The 20,446-nt window shown below is 45.9% G+C and overlaps 2 protein-coding genes across 2 annotated transcripts; one reads left to right on the plus strand and one right to left on the minus strand.

Annotated features, from left to right (window-relative positions):
• Positions 1-359: 359 nt before the first annotated feature.
• On the minus strand, positions 360-2,596 carry LRRC10 (leucine rich repeat containing 10). The gene is made up of 2 exons (XM_010116258.2): positions 1,584-2,596; positions 360-1,483 (listed from the first exon to the last, which is right to left on the minus strand). Exon 1 carries the CDS (start codon positions 2,557-2,559, stop codon positions 1,723-1,725), a length of 837 nt encoding a protein of 278 aa, XP_010114560.2. The 5' UTR covers positions 2,560-2,596; the 3' UTR covers positions 360-1,483; positions 1,584-1,722.
• A 4,418-nt stretch (positions 2,597-7,014) lies between these two features.
• Positions 7,015-17,535, plus strand: LOC104476355 (cathepsin E). The gene is made up of 9 exons (XM_010116147.2): positions 7,015-7,070; positions 7,244-7,421; positions 9,486-9,603; positions 10,104-10,222; positions 10,654-10,853; positions 11,486-11,608; positions 12,713-12,857; positions 15,440-15,538; positions 15,638-17,535. Exons 1-9 carry the CDS (start codon positions 7,015-7,017, stop codon positions 15,815-15,817), a joined length of 1,218 nt encoding a protein of 405 aa, XP_010114449.1. The 3' UTR covers positions 15,818-17,535.
• The last annotated feature ends 2,911 nt before the right edge of the window (positions 17,536-20,446 follow it).

Raw genomic sequence — 20,446 nt, forward strand, 5'->3', positions numbered from 1 at the left:
AGATTTGTGCAAACGTTTTTTCTCCCTTAGATTTCCTGAAATGAAGAGGATCTGCTTACAGAATGTTCCTCCAAACTCTCAAAACAGACATCCAAAAGTGACAGTGCTGGGCAGAGAGTGCTGTGTTAAATACAAACCATTGACAAGCAGGTGAAAGCACCTTCCTCCCCACCCCCTCAGATGGCGTACCAGGTCAGTTCCATAGGATATAAAACATTGAACTTGGATCTTAAAAAAATCCTAAACTCTGTCCTGCTGAATAATTTTGTTTTGTAGGAAGAAATAGTTTGTTGGAACAAGGTTAGATAAAGCATTTGGTAAGAGAGAATTCAGTTAATTCCAAAGAAGGATGGTTTAACTCAGCGAGATGCTAGTACACTTTATTTCATTTCATGAGTAGTAAGCACACTACATGGGTGCCAGCCAGATCCTAATCCAGACTTCGTTTAACAAGACAGCAAGTGCTAGCAGAGCCGATATATTTCCAGATAATTTTTCAAGCATGCAAATGACATTAAGCAGTCACGAACTGGCATTGACTCAAACCTTTTCTGGGAAGTCAACTGCCGCTTCTGTGGGCTGTGCTGGCGAGACAGCGCCACTGACGACTGAGGCAGAGCAGGAAGTGGCTCTTCTGTGCCACCAAGGGCTCGCTACCCTTTTAAAATAAAGCTGTCTTTTACCAAACTCGGTGATCCATTCAAAGGCTAGAAATGTCATTTTGAGCCAGATTTCTGTGCTACACAATTAAAGCAAAACATACTTTAAAAAAAAAATAAAAATATTTCAGTGTGTTTCCAAGGGAAGCTGAACCAGTCTGAGCTACAAGCTGGAAAACTACCCAACTGAAGTTCGCTAAGTAAAGTTCATCTCAGCTTCAAATTCTGTGTGAGCCTGTAGCAGCAGGCTTCCAGCCCTGGGTTTTATTCACGCGAGCATACCTTTGCAGCTCTTGTGGTTTTTCTGTTTCAGTCAGGAATGATTTTCTTCTTTGCTACTGCATGAAAACTCAGCATGTACAGCTGCCCTGGTAGGCAGGGTTGTCCATTACATAAAGGCTAGCAGCAAAGCCTCTAGCTTTCCTTGCCGTCGTTTAAAATGCTGCTTGGCAGTAACAAAACAAGACTGGTCGCTAATTTTCCAGAAAGAAGACGGCAGCAGCAAGAGGAGAGCTTGCTGGTACATACTCACCACTTCCTTGATAGCGCAGCCAGGGTTCCGCTACAGCTTCCCACACAGCAGGCAGGGAAACCTTCAAGCTGCTGCTGCTGTGTTTCAGGTAAGTCACTTGAGACAAATGCAGCGGGTTGCTTTAGAGCTGTGACTCCCACCTGAGAGCTGAGACTCAGACACCTCAGCAAGGTGAAGGTGAGAAGAGCAAGTCCATAGGTGAAGAGCAGCAAGTCTGTACATGCTCTCTACATGTCCACCCATGGAAAACATCGAAACCGTGTCTTCGTCTCTGCTGCAAACTGAGTAGTCCCTGTATGGGAAGAGAAGGGAAAGGGAGAAGTCTGTACTCTGGGGAGAAGGCTGGGTGCTGCTCAAAACGGGGTGTCTGTACAAGAGAGTTTTGCTGTCACCTGGGTCTAAACCGGTGCACCTACTCCTGAAGACCAGCCAGGCAGTGTGGTGCTCCCTGGACACCAGAAAGCGAGGGAGAGGTAGAGGTTGGGCAGCATTGGCAAAGATGGTAGTACACTCACAGAGTGGGCAACAGCATCAGCAGGGCTCAGCTTCTGGCTCCAGCTTGGCGGCAGGAGGTGGTGACAGTTTCTCATCAAGCGTGATTTCTATCACCGCCCCGGACCGCTTGCGGGGTTCAGGACTCTCTTCCGACCACCTCCCCACCCTGCGCACCCCTTTGGCCACTTTGGGTGCATTCCTGCAGGGGTTGTGGTCATAGATCACCAGCTTCAGGCTGGGGAGGTGAGCCAGACTGGGGAAGAAACGGATGGAGTTGCGATCCACGTCGATCACCTCCAGAAAAGGCATGTCCAGGAGCACGGAAGGGAACTCAGACAGCAGGTTGCCTGACAGCCAGATGGTGCGCAGCTCCTGCAGGCGCTGCAGCTGGGCGGGGAGCGTGCGCAGCGCGTTGGAGCCGGCGTGCAGAGTTTTGAGCAGGCTGAGCTCGCACACCACCTCGGGCAGGCACTGCAGGCAGTTTGACTCGATCCAGAGGGTCTTGAGGTTCTGCAGGAGCCGGAGCTCGAGAGGCAGGCTGCAGAGCTTGTTGTTACCCAGGTAGAGGATGCACAGCTGCTTCAGCGTGCACACGACCAGGGGCAGTGATTTGAAGTTGTTGAAATCCAGTGCCAGGATCTGCAGGTTTTGCAGCTGCTCCAGCTCGGGGGGCAGATGGTTCAGGTTGTTGTCGCTCAGGTACAGCTTGACCAGTTCCCTGAAAGAACAAATGTGCAGAGGCAGCCGCCTCAGCTGCCTGCTGCTCAGATCCACCATTTTATCCACTGGCATCTCTTCCAGGTCTTCCACGAGGTACTTCTGGCACTCGTCAGAGGGCACAAATGCAACTATGGCTTTCAAACTGTTGCCCATCCTGGGACTTTCTTTCTTTGGGGACTGCAAGGGACAGGGACCCGCCTTGGTCTTCTCCTTCTGTGCACTGGCCTGCCAGTAACTCTGTCTTCCCAATATAAGGCTCTGTTTACACGGCACCAGCCATTAATCTCAAGGGCTCTGAAATGTTTCTGATAACCGAATGAGTGTTTGGTGACGGGAATTACGGACAGGACGACTTATAGCACACGTCTCCCTCTCCTGCCCACACTCCTGTTTGTTCCCCCCGCAAAAACATTCCTTCTTGCCTCTTCCTGCACACTATAGATGTTCTCCAATTTTGCACCGAACCGTTGCCCCGATGCCCCAGCCCTTCACCTCTCACTCCAGCTGTGCTGTCTGTGCAGCCGGTGCTGGCTGCGGGGATTGGCTCAGGAAAGTAAACAACACAGACAACCAAATTTTTAAACTCAGATGTTTAGCTTTCACGAAACTTGCAACGGAAATGTCAGATGTAATCGAATTGTTGTTTAAAATAACCTGTCAAAACTTGACTGACTTTCCAGATGAGTGGCACTTTTAGGGTTTTACTTTGCAAGGTGCCAAATACATAATTTTAGAGTGTAACTTGCCACCCAGTACTTATCTTAAACCTTTAACACAAATACTTGGCAGACTGCTATCTTGAGCTGTTCTACTATTTATGTTCCTAATTTAATGGTGTTTACTATAGCCTCTGGCACTCTTGACTGTGTAGGGCCTTCTTCATTACATTATGTTTTGCTTCTTGTCTGAATCCCTATTTAATGTGCTCACTATCACAACCTGCCAAGGCTTTTCTCTGACCGTGCTACTGCAATTCCCGTGTCTGTACCAAAAACTGGTAAGAAACTGCCATGGATTTAATTCCATCAAGATTCTCACTTGTTATGAGTGAGATGATAAATATGATGTTAAAAGTTTAGATGTGATAGCGTAAACTGTTCCTCTGCTCCTCAGCAAGACCCGTTGCTGTTCTGGTCAGGAACATCTCTCATTTCTAGGAGGAGCCTTCCCATGTGTAGGCACCTCTGCATACTTGGGCTTCTTGAGCTGCTGCTGTTTTAAGCTTTCTTGGGAATTGTCCTGCCTGTGTGTTGGCCATGGCTCTACCATGATCTTTGGGTGTGAAAACTGGCAGAGCATTTTAGGGTGAAATAATCTTTCCGGCAGCTGGCTCTCTGATATCTGCAGCTCATTGCTGTCATTTTCCACGCTTACCAAAAGTTAGAGTGGCTATGTTCTTCAAACAATCTGCAGCATTAGGTGCTGTACAACCAAAATACGTGATTGCTGGGAGCCACATATTCTTAGAAAAACAAAAGGCAGAGCAAACAGATGATTGAGAAAAAGGCAATATCAAACAGTTAAGGTGGCCTCTGGATCTTTGGTCAAATCTGGCAATAGAGAGCTCTCTACTCTCACTTGCTTCCAATTGTAAAGCAGCTCAGTTATCAATTGAGTATAGGCTATAGGAGCCTCCCCACAAGATGAGTGGCTGTGCCATGCAACAGTGATGCTATGAAATGTACGGAGGGTTTCCTGGGGCAGGAGAACAATGGAGAGGGCATCTGGGGACCAGTACTGCAGCAGGAGGGAGGGCAGTGAGTGCTGCGACCTCAGGGCCATGAAATAGATTTTGGATGGAGAAGCCATCAGAGGACCACTGTGGGAAAGGTGTCGCTCCTGGATTTCGCAGAGCATCATTTTCCAAGCAGTTACCCTGGAATGTGATCTGGCGTTTAAGAAAATATTCCCATGGCCCTCAGCAGGATTTTGTATTTCTTTCCATTTCTAAGCAGCTGTGACACCTTCCAAAGGCTCCCCATCCCACTAAGGCACCACAGGCCACAGGTGTGGAAAAACAAATGCATTTGGTATAAATAATAATGAATTTCCATCCCTGGCAAAGACATGTCCCTTAGACAAATCTCTTCAGATATCCTGCTGATGAGAACAACATAGAAGGCTAGGTAAGAGTGTATTAGTAATATAGTTTAGGCATATTTTTTTGTAATAATCCATGTGGAGAGAAATAACTTTGCAATACACCTTATGTCTCTAAACACAGATATGTATATATTTTTTCTACTTTCTTAGGGATCCTCTGCATAGTAGTTTAATCATTATTCCAGCTTATCAAAAAAAGTCACAATGACCTTTTGTGGCTGTATTTTGTACCTCTGTTGGCTAAGTGAATGTCTGCTTGGAACACACTGTGAGATCAGAGTATCTGGGAAAAAATAACCCTCATGTGGTGGGATAATAAAGGGCTACATTTGCAACAAAATGAACAATCTTGATCCTTCTGAGAATCAGCGACTCAGTGGAGGCTCTAAGGCAAAGGCAGTACCCTTAGTAGACCCCAGGTGGTATTTTGAAAGCCACTTCATGTCTTCAAAGTTATCCAGATGCCCTCCAACATGAGCGTTCATGACTTCCCAGAAGCATTTGTGGCATTTGAGGAAAAGTTCAAACGATAAAAGCGCTCAGCACAGACATTGTCTTGCTCATGTCGAAGCAACGCTGCCCTACCAGAGGGCATGACATCTGCTCTGCTGCGCATCAGGTGGCACGTGAAGGCTCCTTGAGAAATGCCTTTGCCTTCTGAAAGTTCACAAATGACCACAGCTATTGCTCACCATTCTCATTTCCAGCACCCGGCTTTTGCAGCTCAGTGGCTGGGATGACTGCGGGATAGAAAACGTGGTTGCTTGCTGAGAACGTGTAAAAAAAAATCTCCGAGTCCAGAAGAAACAGGGAGCACTGCTTCAGAGCTAGACAGGAAAAAACAAAAAATCACAATAAAATGTAAATCAGTATAAAAGCTGTGTGTTATTATTCCTGCATTTTTTGAGATGTGTTTTTTAAATTAGAACGTTAGAATAGAGATACTGGTGCTTTTTCAGATCCAAAGCTCTGCACGGAGCTGTGTGATGACACACAGGCTCAGCTTTTGCTGAGAGCAGGTGGTGTAGCCCTCACAATTTTGGAGGTAAGTTTGAAAAAGCAAACCATGTATTTCAAAATCCAGAGGACTAATGCAGAGAGCTCTAAAATTGTTGATTTTAAGCCTCTTATGCCACTACTCAATCAGCCTGACATAATAAAGAAGACTTAACAGAATAGTTTTTAAGAATGTCTTTAGTATGTGCTTATAATTATTTGTTTTACTTTTATTTAAAGTCTGTGACATGTGTTTAGACCCCTTCTTCACTCACTGTGTGTTTGGTTTTTTTCTGTTGGTTTTTGGTTTTTGTTTTTTTTTTTTTGACTGGAGCATTGCCACTAGAGCGGATGGTGACTCCTGTCTCTGCCATGTTCTTGACATTCATTCTTTGCTACGCACTGTCACACATCTGCTCTCTTTTGGAGGGGGTACTTAGTTCCAGTCCACCTCCATGTGATGAGCAGTATATTTTAAATAAGCCATGTATTGCAGGGGTATAATCATTATTGCTCTTTTCCCAGCATCCTAGCATTGTTTTTTGAACAAAAATGGCTGATTATTCAAATTTAGCTTTAATGTGTGCTGGGCTGCAGTACGTAATTGCTCACCACGCTTTCTCGTGCAGAGGAAAGATTTAAAGTCTCGTAAGTAAAGTGCAGACTCAGTGCTGAGCTTCTTCCCAGGCAGCTAATGGGTTTGGGGTTGCTCTCTGTCAGATTGGAGTCTCTTTTTGACACTATTATTGTTCTGCCAGCTTGACTTGAACCCAAGTGTCAGGCAGGGGTGGGAACTGCCAACCTCAGGATGCTTGCAGGAAAGCAAATCCCAGCGAGCACTTCCAAATGTCTTGCTGAAATGTGTGCAAAACCGCTGGCTGTTCATAACTGTGTGTCACAGGTTGTCATTTTTTTTACTTTTAAGACTCCTTTTTTTTGGGAGTGGCAATCATATTTATGTTTGGACTGGAGGTCTCCCATAAAAAGAGAATTAATCTTCAGTTGTTAGGGGATGACTTGTCACAACCCTATCAAATATCCATCTGCTCAGTCCTGCTGAAACGTCTCCATGTGAAAGGGGAAGAGTTATATATTGCATCTTCTTTCTCTGCGATGGACACTTCTGGGCCACTTGTCACTACCATGAGCTTGAAAAGCGGCTTACTTGGAGAGGAGCAGGCAAGACCTTGGACCACCTCCTTTTTCCCGTGCTAACGGGAGCCAAGCTCACCCCATGTATTGGGTTTATGTAAAAGGCATTAAGGATTGTTAGTAAAATGTCCTTTTGGTCTAGACTGTGCCCTGGTTATCTGTGTCTTAGTAGCTCCACTGGACACGGCTATTTGCACAATCCAGCGGTTACTCTGAGAGCAAATGAATCGGTTTTCTGCCAAAGCACTGACCTCCTGCGATTGATTGACCTGGCGAACAGCCCTCTGCTGTCAGCGGGATATAAAAAAGGGACTTCTGAGTAAATGAGCATCGTTAGACTCGGAACTGCTTGGAGCCATGAGGGTGATACTATTGGCTGTGGTTTACATCCCGTTCACCGTGGCCGTGGAACGGTAAGAAAACACTTCTGGCATCACTGGTGTGTGTCTCAGCTGGCTTCCTAGGGTGACCCAAGCTTGTTACTACTCAAAGTCTCAAAAAAGAAACACATTTTAAAAAAAAAGAGTATATGAGAGCTCTAGAAAGGAAAGCCATTAATTTTTGTGTGTTTATTTTATTTGCATAGAATCCCCCTTGTTCGATTCAAATCTATCAAGAAACAGCTGAAGGAAAAGGGAGAATTACAGGAATTTTGGAGGAATCACCACCCCGACGTTTTTGCCCGGAGGTACCTGCATTGCTTCCCTGCAGATATTGCTTTTTCGGCAGGAACCACTTCAGAAAGGCTGTATGATTACATGAATGTAAGTACAGTTCTGGTAATGCAATCATAAGGACTCGTTGTTCTCTTGAAGGCAGATTTTTTTTCCCAGCACATTTGAAACCTAGTCTCTCAAAGAAATTACAGGGCTTGAGATAGCTCCTTGCTCTATGCTATAAACACTAGATCATAAAAAAATTAGTTTATCAATCTGCAAATCATCAAAAATTATTTTACCAGTCTGCAAAATGAAGCACGTATTTAGCATTGGACCCAGATAGAAAGCTGCTGTAACCTAGCAGTGGTAGCCCTGTGACAAGTTTTATTTTTGTATAGATGTGTATTGGACTTGGTTGGATCTCCAAATGAATGTGGGAGGTTTGCCTGTATCAATCTTGGTTCAGGATTGGGTTTTTAGTAGCGGAATCTGATTACTTAATTTAGCTGTATTCTGTTTATCAGAAACTTAGATGCTTGCATGTTATAAAAAAATCCTCCAAATCTCATTTATTTGATTACGTGGAGTCATAAATCAGTGGTAACAAAGGCTCAAGTAGAGTTTTTCTTTTTCTGCTTTTATCTCCTGAACTTAATGTGTATTAATTATCGGAGACTGACCCGCGTCTCACACTAACCTGACTGAATTTACCATCTAATCTGAGAAAAGAAAAATAGGAGTTTCACTGGATCTCAGACAGGCAAGTCAGCAGGTCAGCCACTTTGTAAACCATTTTTCCTGGGTTTAGCATTTTGTCCATTTGGTTGGTATGTTTTCTATTGTATTTGTTTCTTCTGCTATGCTTACCTAAAGGAAAGTTAAGTTGTAGAAATGTTGTGCAGGCTCCATCTAAACAGGGAAGGGAAGGGGAAGGAGAAAGGGAAAGGGAAATGGAAATTAATTCAGCAACAACTTCCTGACACTTGAAAGCTATAAAAAAATACATCAAGAGGAGCTAGAGATGTGTGTGAAGAACAAAGGAGACCGAAACATTTCAAGCTGCTCTAAAGCTTTTCAAAGAGGGATAAATATAAAAATAACAAAACAAAACCCACATAGCTAGCACATCCAGCTACCACCAGGAACAATTTTGTGGTGCGTTTTGGGTTTTTTGGGGTTTGTTTTTTTTTTGATCAACATGTCTTGGAGCTGCCTGACTTCACAGATTAATCAATAAAGGTTTGTTTCATACAGTAAGGAAAAAAGTCCTGCTGGATAGCTGGGTGTTCTCTTAAACAGCGTGCATGCTTGCCATTTATCTCATACAGACCATAATGTCTGGATTCAGAAACTATATTCAGTGTATTAATTAACAAGCATGCACTTGAAGATACATATTCAAATATTTGTATTGCTACAAAAGACTTGGCACTGAGTATTGCTTTTCTATCTGCGTTTGAATTCCAGAAATGCCTTTCCCTAAAAATAGGTCTCTTAATGCTGAAGTGCTCTTCCAGGGCCAGATAGGGGCACTTAGACACTTGCATTTGGGATGTGGATAAGCTCTTTGCTCCAGCATTCACGTGTTTGCAGATTATCTCTAGCCTCAATTGGTATCCAAGGACGGCCAGTGGTTTCTTTATCCTCTGGATGAACTTTGTTCAGTACATCAGATACAGTCCCTGCAACAGAATTTTTTAACTTGCTAATAGCTGGTAATTACAAAGGAAAAAGCCCGGCCACCTGTGACAACAGTTGTTGTGGGAGCCCCTTGATGCCGGTGGAGGGTCGTGTTGTCTTTGCATCACTGCTTTCTTACTGACATCAGCAGGGAGCTGCCCAAAACCCGCATGGTCATGTGGGAGCTTTGTCTTGCGGCTGAGCTTTTCCCCACTGAAGATGGTGCAGGAGGATTCATTGACTTCATGGGGAACCCAACCCAGTGTTTGCTTAAAAGGCTTTAAAAATGCCACATGCGTGTGTAACAGCGAGTGAAATCTGCTGCCTGCAGCCACTTGTGGAGCCAGACACGCTTCCCTGTGACGTGCATGTACGTTTAGATAAAATTGCACCGAACCTCCTGAGAAAGCCTTGTGTGATGCTCCCAAGTCTGCCTTTTCCTCTGGAATATCTCACCATGTGGGGATGACCACGTTTTTCCTTCCCCAGGCGCAGTACTATGGAGTTGTGAGCGTCGGCACGCCGCCCCAGAGGTTCACCGTCGTGTTTGATACTGGCTCTTCCAATTTTTGGGTCCCTTCTGCTTATTGCATCAGTGAAGCATGCAGTAAGAAACGTTACCCTCCCTTACGCTCCTTGTGTCTTGGGTACTTTGGTCACTTCCTTCCCAAGGACCTCGCCTGCATCAGGGATTTGGGAGGGGAGTATTTGGAGCACCCTCGAGGGCCACTCTTCCCTCCCTGGCTTGCTTCTCCATCTCTGCCCCTCTGCGCTGCCCCACAGCCAGGGCAGGTGCCAGCTGCAGCTGCCTGTCATCCCTCTGCACCATGAGGTGTCTGAGATGAAAGGCATGAAAATAAACCTGGAAGAGCTACAAATAGTGGTGAAAATGCCCATTTTTGTTTTAACTTGTCTTTAAAACCCAAAATAACCTCTCAGGTACAGAAAAACTGGGGTGCCTGTGCAGGAAGGAGCACCTCCATCGACACCTTCCTCATAAGACGAGCAAAAATCTGGCTCTCCTGCATCTCATCGTGTTCTGCACTGGGGAGCAGGTACATTGCTGGGACCTCCCCTCGGTGCACAGATATAATTTGTTTCCTGTAGGGGTGCACCAGAAATTTAAGTCCTTCATGTCGGATTCGTACGAGCATGGAGGGGAAGCCTTCTCCTTGCAGTACGGGACGGGACAGCTTCTGGGCATTGCTGGCAAAGACACACTGCAGGTGAGCATCCACCTAAAATGGGTGTCAGCCTCCAGGTCAACGAGATTCTGAGGACAGTTCAGATACTGGCCTTGCCCTGGAAAACCTTGCTTGGTTTAGGCGAGGGCAGGGCAAGGTCTCACCAAGCCGGGTGCTAAGAGGTGTGGGTGCTGCTCCAGCTTTGGGCTAGCCAGACAAATACCTAAAATTTTATTTTGCATTTCTGCTTCTCTCCTTGGGTCCTGTCTTGGGTTTATGAAGAAACATCCACGGAATTAAGGTATTAAAAGGAATTGGTGCAGCCTACCCCCGAAATGGGCTCCTACTTTATTGATGCAAGTCACACAGGGATATTCAGGCTTTATAAACTGCATGGATCTATTGATATGGATCTAAAATATGGCTAATTTCTTGTAACTGATGGTGTCTTTACTTTCACTTGTACCAAACAGATAAGTAACATCTCCATCAAGGGACAGGACTTTGGCGAGTCGGTGTTTGAGCCAGGAATGACCTTTGCCCTTGCTCACTTTGATGGTGTGCTGGGCTTGGGCTACCCCTCCTTAGCAGTGGGCAATGCTCTGCCTGTGTTTGACAGCATCATGAACCAGGAGCTGGTAGAGGAGCCGGTCTTCTCTTTCTATCTGAAAAGGTCAGCCTTTAAAGCGACACTGCCAAAAAAGAAGCTAATCTATTTTAATTGTTGAGACAACCATGCATCTGTATAAATTTTCAGTTCTAGAAAGCAATTTTACCCATTTATTTATTTTTTTTTCCAATTTAATACTGAAAAATATGGAGTGAAAAGAGAAAATATGCTGGGGAGGACCATGAATTTTTGGACAGAGAGTTATTCTTGTTGGAGCTGGTCATAAACAAAATAAAAGCTCCCAGCTCAGACTCACCGTGATGAAGAGAAATGTGGTGCCACACCCAAGTAGCACCTTTATTTCCTTTATTTCAGGAAATAAATGTTACCTCATCTAGACCCAGCTGTAACACCATCAATTTATCTAGTGTTTATTCTAAGGTGAGAGCAGCAACTGGCTCAACCTGCTCCTGATGCCTGTCATAGCCCCTGGCAGCCTACAGTAAGTCTTCTCAGAGGTTGTTTGGAGGCTCTGAGTTTGGACGTATGCAGTTATAATTTAAAAATAATCCCTTTCAGCCACCCATATCTGAATTAAGAAAGGGCTGTGGTTTGTCTTTTGCTTTTTAAGTGTAATCTCATTGACACATGCTGGCACACCCCCATGTCAGTGTTAACCTGTCTTCTGCTTTCAGAGGAGATGACACTGAGAACGGTGGTGAGTTGATCCTGGGAGGGATAGACCACTCCCTCTACAAAGGTTCAATCCACTGGGTCCCAGTCACTGAGAAAAGCTACTGGCAAATACACCTGAACAAGTATGTATGTATGCGTGTATGAAATACCTGGTGGAATTCACTTCCCAGGAAGAACTCACAGAGGCAGAAACACCTAGTGATACAGACAGAATCATAGAATACTTTGGGTTGGAAGGGACCTTTAAAGGCCATCTAGTCCAACCTCCCTGCAAGGAGCAGGGACATCTCCAACCAGATCAGGTTGCTCAGAGCCCCATCCAACCTGGCCTTGAATGTTGCCAGGGATGGGGCAACCACCACCTCTCCGGGCAACTTGTTCCAGTGTTCCACCACCCTCACTGTAAAAAAAAATTTCCCAATGTCCAGTCTGAATCTACCTCCCTCTATTTTAAAACCATTACCCCTTGTCCTATCACAACAGGCCCTGCTGAAGTGTTTCTCCCCATCTTTTTTATAAGCTCCCTTTAGGTACTGGAAGGCCACTCTAAGGTCTCCCCAGAGCCTTCTCTTCTCCAGGCTGAACAGCCCCAACTCTCTCAGCCTGTCCTCATAGGAGAGGTGCTCCAGGCCTCTGATCTTCTTCCTGGCCCTCCTCTGGACTCACTCCAACAGGTCCATGTCCTCCTTATGTTGGGGGCTCCAGGAAGACTTGGCTGCAGTGTTTTACCCTTGTGCCTCTCAAAGAGGGAGCTTGCCAGGATGAGACTGGGGTTTATTAGCTCTCAAAATGAAGCTGTGACATGGGTAGCTGGTTTCTGGGAGAGCATGTTAATGTTTTAATGTGATACGCCAATGGTCAAACTGGCTGTTGGTGGACTATTCAGTTAAGAGGTTAAGGCACCCAGGAACTGAATCCAGCTCCAGGTCCTGCTCTCACCTTTCCTGTTAACCTTGGTCAAAGCAGTCAGTGTCCCTTCATTCACAAATTATTAGGGCTGTAGGAGTCCTGAGAAAGAAAAACGGGTCCACAAATGAGAAGTCTTCTTCATGCAACTTCCTTTTATTGCTTTCTTGTCTTTTAAAGACGTTCTTTTAAGACTTGGAAGCCTTGGCAGCTAGTTTTAACTTCAGACTGTACTCTGCGACTTTAACTAGCAATAATGCTTTGCTTCAGGCACGGTGTATATACCACTTGCTTAAAGTTTCTTTGTTTTTCACTCACAGCATAAAGATCCAAGGCCGGGTGGCATTTTGCTCCCATGGCTGCGAAGCCATCGTTGACTCAGGCACTTCTCTTATCACTGGCCCCTCTTCACAAATCAGGCGATTACAGGAGTATATTGGGGCAAGTCCGTCACATACTGGAGAGGTAAAAACTGTACAACCAAAAAAAAAGCCAAAGAGGAAATGGTATTTGCTGCAAAGAGCTTATAGGGTGGGAAAATAACCAAAATAATTGTTCAGAAAGGTCTCAGGGAAAGCCTTGTTTCCAAGAGAGCACGGAACTCAGAGCCGTGCTGGTTTTGACTCGTTTACCTTGCTGCCCCAGCCCTCCTCCTGAATGTCCACCTCCTCTCCTGTGCTCGTCAGTACCGGTGTGTAAGGAAATAGCGGAGGCATCAGTTTGAGGAATTGATCCATACCTACATGAGAGATAATTTTCTTTTGGAAAATCAGAGGAGCACTTTCTTTCAAAGTCCCTGGCTGTAGTAATTGGCTCCCTTGAGCCAGAAGGGGTTTAGTGTTGATGGCCAGCCCCATCACCATCAAATGGAAAGGGAAAGGTATTGTACTGACAGCCCCGCAAAGGCTCCACTAACAGGACCTCTCACTGTCAGCTTGCAGCAGAGCAGGTGGTGTTATGCCGGGGCTCCTGGGAGGGATGCACAGTGGTGCTGCTCACAAAGCTGTTTCCCGGCAGATGAGCCACAGGGTGCAGGACAGACCTCGCTGTCTCTTATTCGCCCTCCTGAACCTTATTTTTCTGTCTCCTCGTTGGTTTTCCTCTCTTCCCTGCTGCTCTCTCCTGCATCCCCCTTCCTGACGCTCCCCATTGCTCCTCCCCATCCCTGCCTGCCCTCCGAGGAGCACCTCCACCACCTCCAATGGGCCAAAACAGCCTTGATATACCACTTGATGGCCCCTCTGGTCCCACACCTGTGATCCCTGGTCCACCATGCCTCTCTGGGGGGCTTACATGAGCTGAGGTTGTTCAAGGTAGGTTAGGCTTTCCCACGGGACGGGCTGGGATGTCTCTCAGCTCGCCTTCACATCGCCCCTCTGGCAATTTTCAGATGGCATGACTGAACCATTGTAATGTCTAAAGCACTGAGATAACAAGCCTAAGATGGGTAAACCTCCAGGGAGAGAGCAGCTTATTTTTACCATGCCTGATTGCTGGCCCTTGGCTGACTCCTGCGGGTAATTACCACATCGCCGCTGCTCTAGTGCCCCGAGCAAAGCTGCCGCCTACAGTTGCTGTTAACTTCACAGTTGTCTTGACGCCGACCCAAAACTGCACTGGGAAGAAAATGAAGAGCGTTGCGGTTGTCCAGTGCTCTGGGCAAAGATAAAGACAAAGTGGACCTTTAATCTGCCTCCTTTTGTAGGAGGAGGACCTGGAGTTGCATCCATGTAACTTCTGAGGCTTCTGGTTCTTTTCCAATTAAACCTTAAATTTTATTCTCATTCAAATTTTTAGATGCATCCCAAACAGTATGCTTTGATAGCAAATTGGTTTTATAATGGCACAGACTAATAGATACAGATAAAACACGTATTTTCAATGCACTTCTATTAGTGTAATATAAGCAAGAAACAGGTCATTGCAGTATAAGTTTATATACTCCAGTGCTGACGTAAGAGCACTCAGCTGGCATCTCGGAGTCTGCAAAAACAACATCCTGAAAATAAGACTTTCTATGACTGTTTTTGTAGCAACCGCAGACAGGCTGAGTATATTGACTCAAATTTATCCCAGTGTAAGTGGCTGCATCCATCAGTGATTTTACCAGAACTTTTATCTCTTTCCAGCAAGGATTAATTTGTTCTGGACGTAGTAGCTATGTAAATTAATTATGTCTTGCTTCTTGTATCCTACAAACCATTATACTGGCTTTTTTACTCTTGTCTCCTGTATCCCATGGTTTATTTTGTTCTAATGGTGTGACACCTGATAAGTATACACAAGATTTAGGGCTATGTTTTCATAAAGCAGACTGAACAACAACAAAAGAAGGAGATTCTTCCCTATAGGAAGCTCTAAAACAATGATTCTAAATGCTACAGTTCACAGCGAAGATTCCTCTGGGGCTTGCAGCGTTCTGCAGTGCCATTTAACACGCCAGTTATTTCATGAAATAACTAGAAAGGCCAGGAAGTGATCTTCTGTGTTACTCTAAGTGAATACATTATTGATTGAAATTAATGACCATGCCAGAGTTTAGTCCTTCTTCTGCTCTTTAAATGCCACTTCATGGCAGAGTATAAGTATAAAGTGCTGTATTCCTCACTATCTTTTTTTCCCTAAAATGATGACGTTGAGAGAGGGAGCGGGGTGAGCTGCAGCCGTAGGGTGCTCCCTGTGTGGGCTGGAGGCATCTCAGCAGACCTTGCTAATGTGGGTTCACTGGGACTCACACTCTCAGTTTTGCTTCAGAGTTGTACAGGGGGGGTGGTCAGAGTTCCTCTTCACCTCGTTCCTTTTGGGACTTCCAAGGATTTTTGTCAGCTCTCGGTCCCCAGGGGCTTTGGTGCAGCGGTCTGGGCTGCTAGGCTGGTCGGACCCAGTGCAGGAGCTGGGAAGCCGGAGGGCAGTGTTGGGCCATAAGTCAGCCTGGTGCTGTTTCTCTGGAGTAAATTCACTATTACTGGCCGCAAAAATCTCAAATTCCAAGGGCAATACTTAAAAAAGGCAAACCAACCCCGCCTCAATCAGTGCATTGCATACAGTTTCTCGTAGACTGCAGAAGACTCTCCAGCTTGCCTCACATAAGCTTCACAATCGGACACCACGAGTACAAGCTGACAGCAGAGCAATACGTCATAAAGGTGCGTAGCCGTGGCCTCCCTGCTCCCCATTCCCTGCTCCCTGCTTCCCAAGCCAGGGCTGGAGCAGGCTGCCGCAAGGACATGGGCTTTCCCTTCCAGGAGTCCATTGAAGACCAAACCTTCTGCATGAGTGGCTTCCAGTCTCTCGACATTGCCACTCGCACCGGCCCGCTCTGGATTTTAGGAGATGTCTTTATGTCTGCGTTCTACTGCATTTTTGACCGTGGGAATGACAGAGTGGGATTTGCAAAAGCTGTTCATAGGAAGGATTACTACTGAGCCGTAATAACATTTATTCTGCTCTAACGCGAATGTTAATGTAATGATCTTCAATGCACGTGTGAAGAAGGGCTTTAACGGAAACTCTGGACCTAAATGCAGTTGTGTATCGCCCTCCTCCCCAGGGTTTAAGGGCCTTGGGGTGATCCTTGTCCCAAATTATATAGTTTGGTTCAATCTCTGCATGTTTACAACCGAGAAACAATTTTTCCTCAATAACTGACAGACACCACAGCTCTCAGGATGAGCGAAAACAGCTCAGCACTCAGATTTGCAGAAGAGCGGAAAGGATAAAAATGCTGAACAGTGCCAGGCTGACAAGACAGCAGTTATGAGTGGGGGAAACTAATCCCAGTCTGGTCTGTTCTGGGTATCTTTTTTTCTTCTCGTGTGCTAGTTTCCACCTCATTTCCTACTGCTTTCCTTTTCCTCATTGTTTTCCATGGCTGAGGTTTTCTCCAACCTCATTTCCTTAGTGCCACGTAAATTTTCTTTACAGGGACTTGTTCCAACTGGCTTATACAAAGGGTAATTTGACTGATGCCTGCGTTACCAGTAATTTCCACTACTGTTCCTCGCACACAATTTCCTGCTGCATACACTATCTCTCAGAGCTGCTTTTTCCCTTGCGTTCATTCTCGCCCGACACTTTTCCATTCCTCTTTTGGGTCTCAGCATTTAATGTCCGTGTCTTAGGTCGGATGCTGCTTTTAGCCGCTGACGCCTCTGCCCCCTTGTTAGTGCAGGCAGCTGGGAGCAGCATCTGTTTGCAGACCGCAACCCTTGCAAAGGGAGCTGCAAAGGGATACCGCAGTGTCCTCTCCACCTTGGAGGAGTTATGGGACCAGTGCACCATCATTAGACATCTACTGGCCCTTGCTCAGCCAATTCTGGGCAGCAGCAGCAGCAGCAGCAGCAGCTTCAGCGCTGGTGGAGGTGTGAAACAGCCACAGGTCGCTGTGGTGTTTGGCAAAAGAAGATCCACCTAAATTATACCTATTGGAGTATTTGTTTGGATTGCTAAAGCTGATGCTGCCCCTGTACACATGAATAAAACTTAACTAAGCAAAACTTTCTTTGGTCTTTGTGCTGTTTCAGTTTCATTTTATGTTTTCTTACAGCGGTTCCAGTGCTGGAGCGGAAGGAGAGGAGAGGGTGCAACAGCAATTGAAAATCCAGGTTGCTCTGCGCTTGGAGGGGAGAGATGGGAGGTGTTGGGGCTGCTAGTGTCTCTCTAAAGGCAAGAAATGTCTGCAGCCTCAGTCTTGGGCACTGAGCATCTCCCAAGGAGGACAGGGCTGCGGGAAACTGGAGACCGGCCCCGCTGCGGCATTGCTGGGGCAGGGGCTGGCGGCCCCGAGGGACTTGCTCCTGCCAGCTGTCTGGATGTGCTTGGCACAGACCAAACGCAACATCCATTGCTGGCCTTGGCAGCGTTACGATCACAGCCCCTTAGATTTTAAGGTTTCTGTTGTGAAACTCAATAAGTATTAGTAAAGCGAGATGGTTTACCTGTAGGCATCTCTGAAACACTGGTCTTGCCTTCCAGTAGGAAATACTCCCTCACTCTGGTGCACATTTTCATGACTCTCTATTTGCAGCCACGTTGTGTTACACATTTGGATCTGGGCTATCGACCTCTGCAACGGGGACTCTGCTGCCAGTTGTCTCTTTCTGCAGACAAGATCCTGCTGTGTGAAGTTACCCTGTATTTCAGGCCTGCCTTGCCTTGTTTCCCCTTTGTCCACATTGCTCTTAAAGAACAGAGCGACCATGAGCAAACTTATTTGTCTAGGAAATGTCATTTGTTTGGTTGTGAACCAGGACAAACAAATGTCTAAAAACCCCTATCACTCATTTAACAGCAGCAGGGTATTTTTCTATTCTTTTTTATTTTCTCTTTTTTTTTCTTTTTTTTTCTTTTTTTTTTTCCTACTGTGTACCTGACTTAACACTCTAGTACATTCTTCCCCAAATACATAAATATTCCTCAAACACGAGATTGCAGTCAGAGTTAGAGATCTGTTATTTATGACTGAGGGTTTTAAGGGTGGTGGGATGTGCAGCCGATGGGTCCCTGCACCAGCATCTTGGCTCTATGAATTCCAGCACAAAGCGTGAATGCATCTTAGAAATAGGTGGAAAGTCAGGCTGCATGTGCAGGGACCAGCCTTTTATTTGTTCTGATATGTCTCATCCTGCTCAAGATTAACACCACTTGATGTGAGCAAGCTGCTGTTCTAACCTATTTGTCCATCCTGGCCCTATTCTTTCCTCAGTCTTCTCCAGCTTTGCCAACTTCTGTAGGTCTGCCTCACTGTTTCTGGTAGCCGGTAAGTTGACCTGTGTGGTAGGTCAAACCTTTGCCAGAAGTGCTTCTTGACAGTTCAACACGGTCAAGACAGCTGTGTTTCTCCAAGTGCTTTTATTCATGGAATAATTCAACATTGTTTATACCAGTGAATGGGAATTGTAAATTGTTGGGTTTGCTAAAATAGTCCTTTTACCATGCTACAGCAAATAGTTTACCAAGAGAAGTGCCTAAGAGAGCGCATAATCCCAAAAGGTAATTTAATACAAATCAGAGCCCACAGATGTGGACTTGATGATCTTAGAGGTCTTTTCCAACTGTAACGATTCCATGTTTGCAAAAGTGAGATAACAAACCAAACAAGGAGAGGAAATTTTTCTGGTAACTCGTCCCAGCACTAACTCCAGAATATTGTAGCTAACCTGAAGCTGGCCCCCTGTGTGTGAAATGCGATTTGTGTATTGCAGATTACATTGTGAGACCTCAGAGCTGTCATCCCTAATTTAACATGCGTCTGCATGTCTAATAGGCACCTCTGGGGGGCTTAATGGAAGCTTTTATCTATCTAATGGCTACTGTGTGGCCACCCTTAGCCTCCGTGGAAGAACGAACACAGAGTCCTGGCAGAGTGGGAGTGGCAGAAGTAGTGAAATCATTGCTCATGAGATGCGTAATGTCCCGGTGGAAAGCAGCAGTGCGTGTCCTAGGTAGTGGCCAGGCTGAGAAGAAGATGGTGGAGGATGAGCAGAGCTGGACAATGAGAAGCTGGGAAGGCTTCTCCAGGCTTAGCAGTGTTGGGATGAAAGATGCTGACGTCTGGGTTGAGGAGGATGAGCACTTTGCTCCCACACCTCAAGCCCTGGTGAAAGCCGTATGAAGGGGGAGAATGAAGAGGTGTGGTGGGACTGGACCGTTGGTGCAGATCTGTAGTGGGCACTTTAAGGTTATCTCTAATTTCTGGCTTAAATTCCCTCACAGAGAGAAGCACAGTTCCTCAAGCTTATGCACTGTGAGGAGAGAGCTAGATAATAGGCCAGACTTTATCCACAGCTGCTGAAAACCCCTCCTATACATGCACAGGTGGGAGGAATGCGGCCAAACTCTCCCAAAACCTTTATCGCCCTCCTGACTTTAACAAAGTGCTATAGAAGAGTGTTCCAGGCTCGCAAGGAGAGCAGCACTTTGGCTTTGTGTCTAGCTGTGTGACTGCAGCTGTCTGGGTATCCTTACCATACATCATCTATATTTAAAATTTGCCAGTTTTTAAAGTTAAGCTTGTTGGTAAATGGAGTTCTTTGACAGCTGTGGATGGAATTAAATTGAGAAAACATTGAATTGAAAATTGAGGCTTCAACTGGAAGAAGAAATAGAGAATAGGGAACAAAGAGGGAATGCTGGAGGAAAAATCTTTTTTTTCTCTGCTGATGCAGGGAAGGGAAAACTCTGTGTTTCCACAATTGTCACAGGCCAGTAGAGTCTTCTTCCCCAGAGAGGGTTAGCAGTCCAGGGCTCAGATGACTGAAAAGCTAGAGGATGCTGCCAGAAGCTGGGTATGGCCAAGTAAGGGCCATCCAGAAAACAGGACTGGTGGGCTACGGTACTTCTTCAATGTAATTTCACTTCGTTGAGGTTCTCATTTTGTTGGTCAAACCTGAACATAGCAACTTGACTTGCCTGAGGACTTGTTGCGGAGTGGCAAGGGTGAGGTTGCACCAGAATGCCTTACTCCAAAACTGTGACCAAACCTTACTGCTCAGCTGCTGTCAGACAGCGGCATCATCTCATCTCGTGGTGTGAAGAAGCGCCTCCATGAGTGCCTGGGAAATCTGTGCTTGGCTTTTCTGCATACCTGAAATTCCCATAATATGAGTTTAAACAGCTTTCCTAAACTGATGGGTTTACATGTGCTTTTGTCTAGTGTCCTTTGAAGGATCTGAAAGGGTGGCACCGCCCAGACCATGCATAATACACACCAACAGGAGCCAGTTTCCAGACTGAAACAAAGCTGGGAGAAGTGGAGAGGGTGGTTGATTTTATTTCCAAAGCCTACCCAGATGAGATAGCAGAGTCCTGCTGTATGTGATGGCCTACTGGAAGGGCTCCTTACCTGAGCTGTTGGCCAAAGGAGCAGGAGCAGGAGCAGGCAGGTCCATTCATTCCCTTCCCAGCTTCAGGGGATCCTGAAGACTCCCAGGAGCCACTGGTACTGGTAGAGATACTGGTTTGTTGTATGCAGTACAGCCTTCTGAACAAGAAGGACTTGCCGTCCATACCACTTGCTGGCTGTTGCAGCCCTCATAGTTTTCTGCTCCTCCCCT

This window comes from Chlamydotis macqueenii, chromosome 1 (assembly GCF_036417535.1).
Source record: "Chlamydotis macqueenii isolate bChlMac1 chromosome 1, bChlMac1.mat, whole genome shotgun sequence".
Lineage (NCBI taxonomy): Eukaryota > Metazoa > Chordata > Aves > Otidiformes > Otididae > Chlamydotis > Chlamydotis macqueenii.

Excerpts from the sequence above, each read along its gene's own strand:
- LOC104476355 (XM_010116147.2), top strand. The coding sequence starts at position 7,015 with ATGAGGGTGATACTATTGGCTGTGGTTTACATCCCGTTCACCGTGGCC. Across the intron at positions 9,604-10,103 it reads TTGCATCAGTGAAGCATGCA|GGGTGCACCAGAAATTTAAG; the intron begins GTAAGAAACGTT and ends TGTTTCCTGTAG. Across the intron at positions 12,858-15,439 it reads GTCCGTCACATACTGGAGAG|TTTCTCGTAGACTGCAGAAG; the intron begins GTAAAAACTGTA and ends CATTGCATACAG.
- LRRC10 (XM_010116258.2), bottom strand. The coding sequence starts at position 2,559 with ATGGGCAACAGTTTGAAAGCCATAGTTGCATTTGTGCCCTCTGACGAG.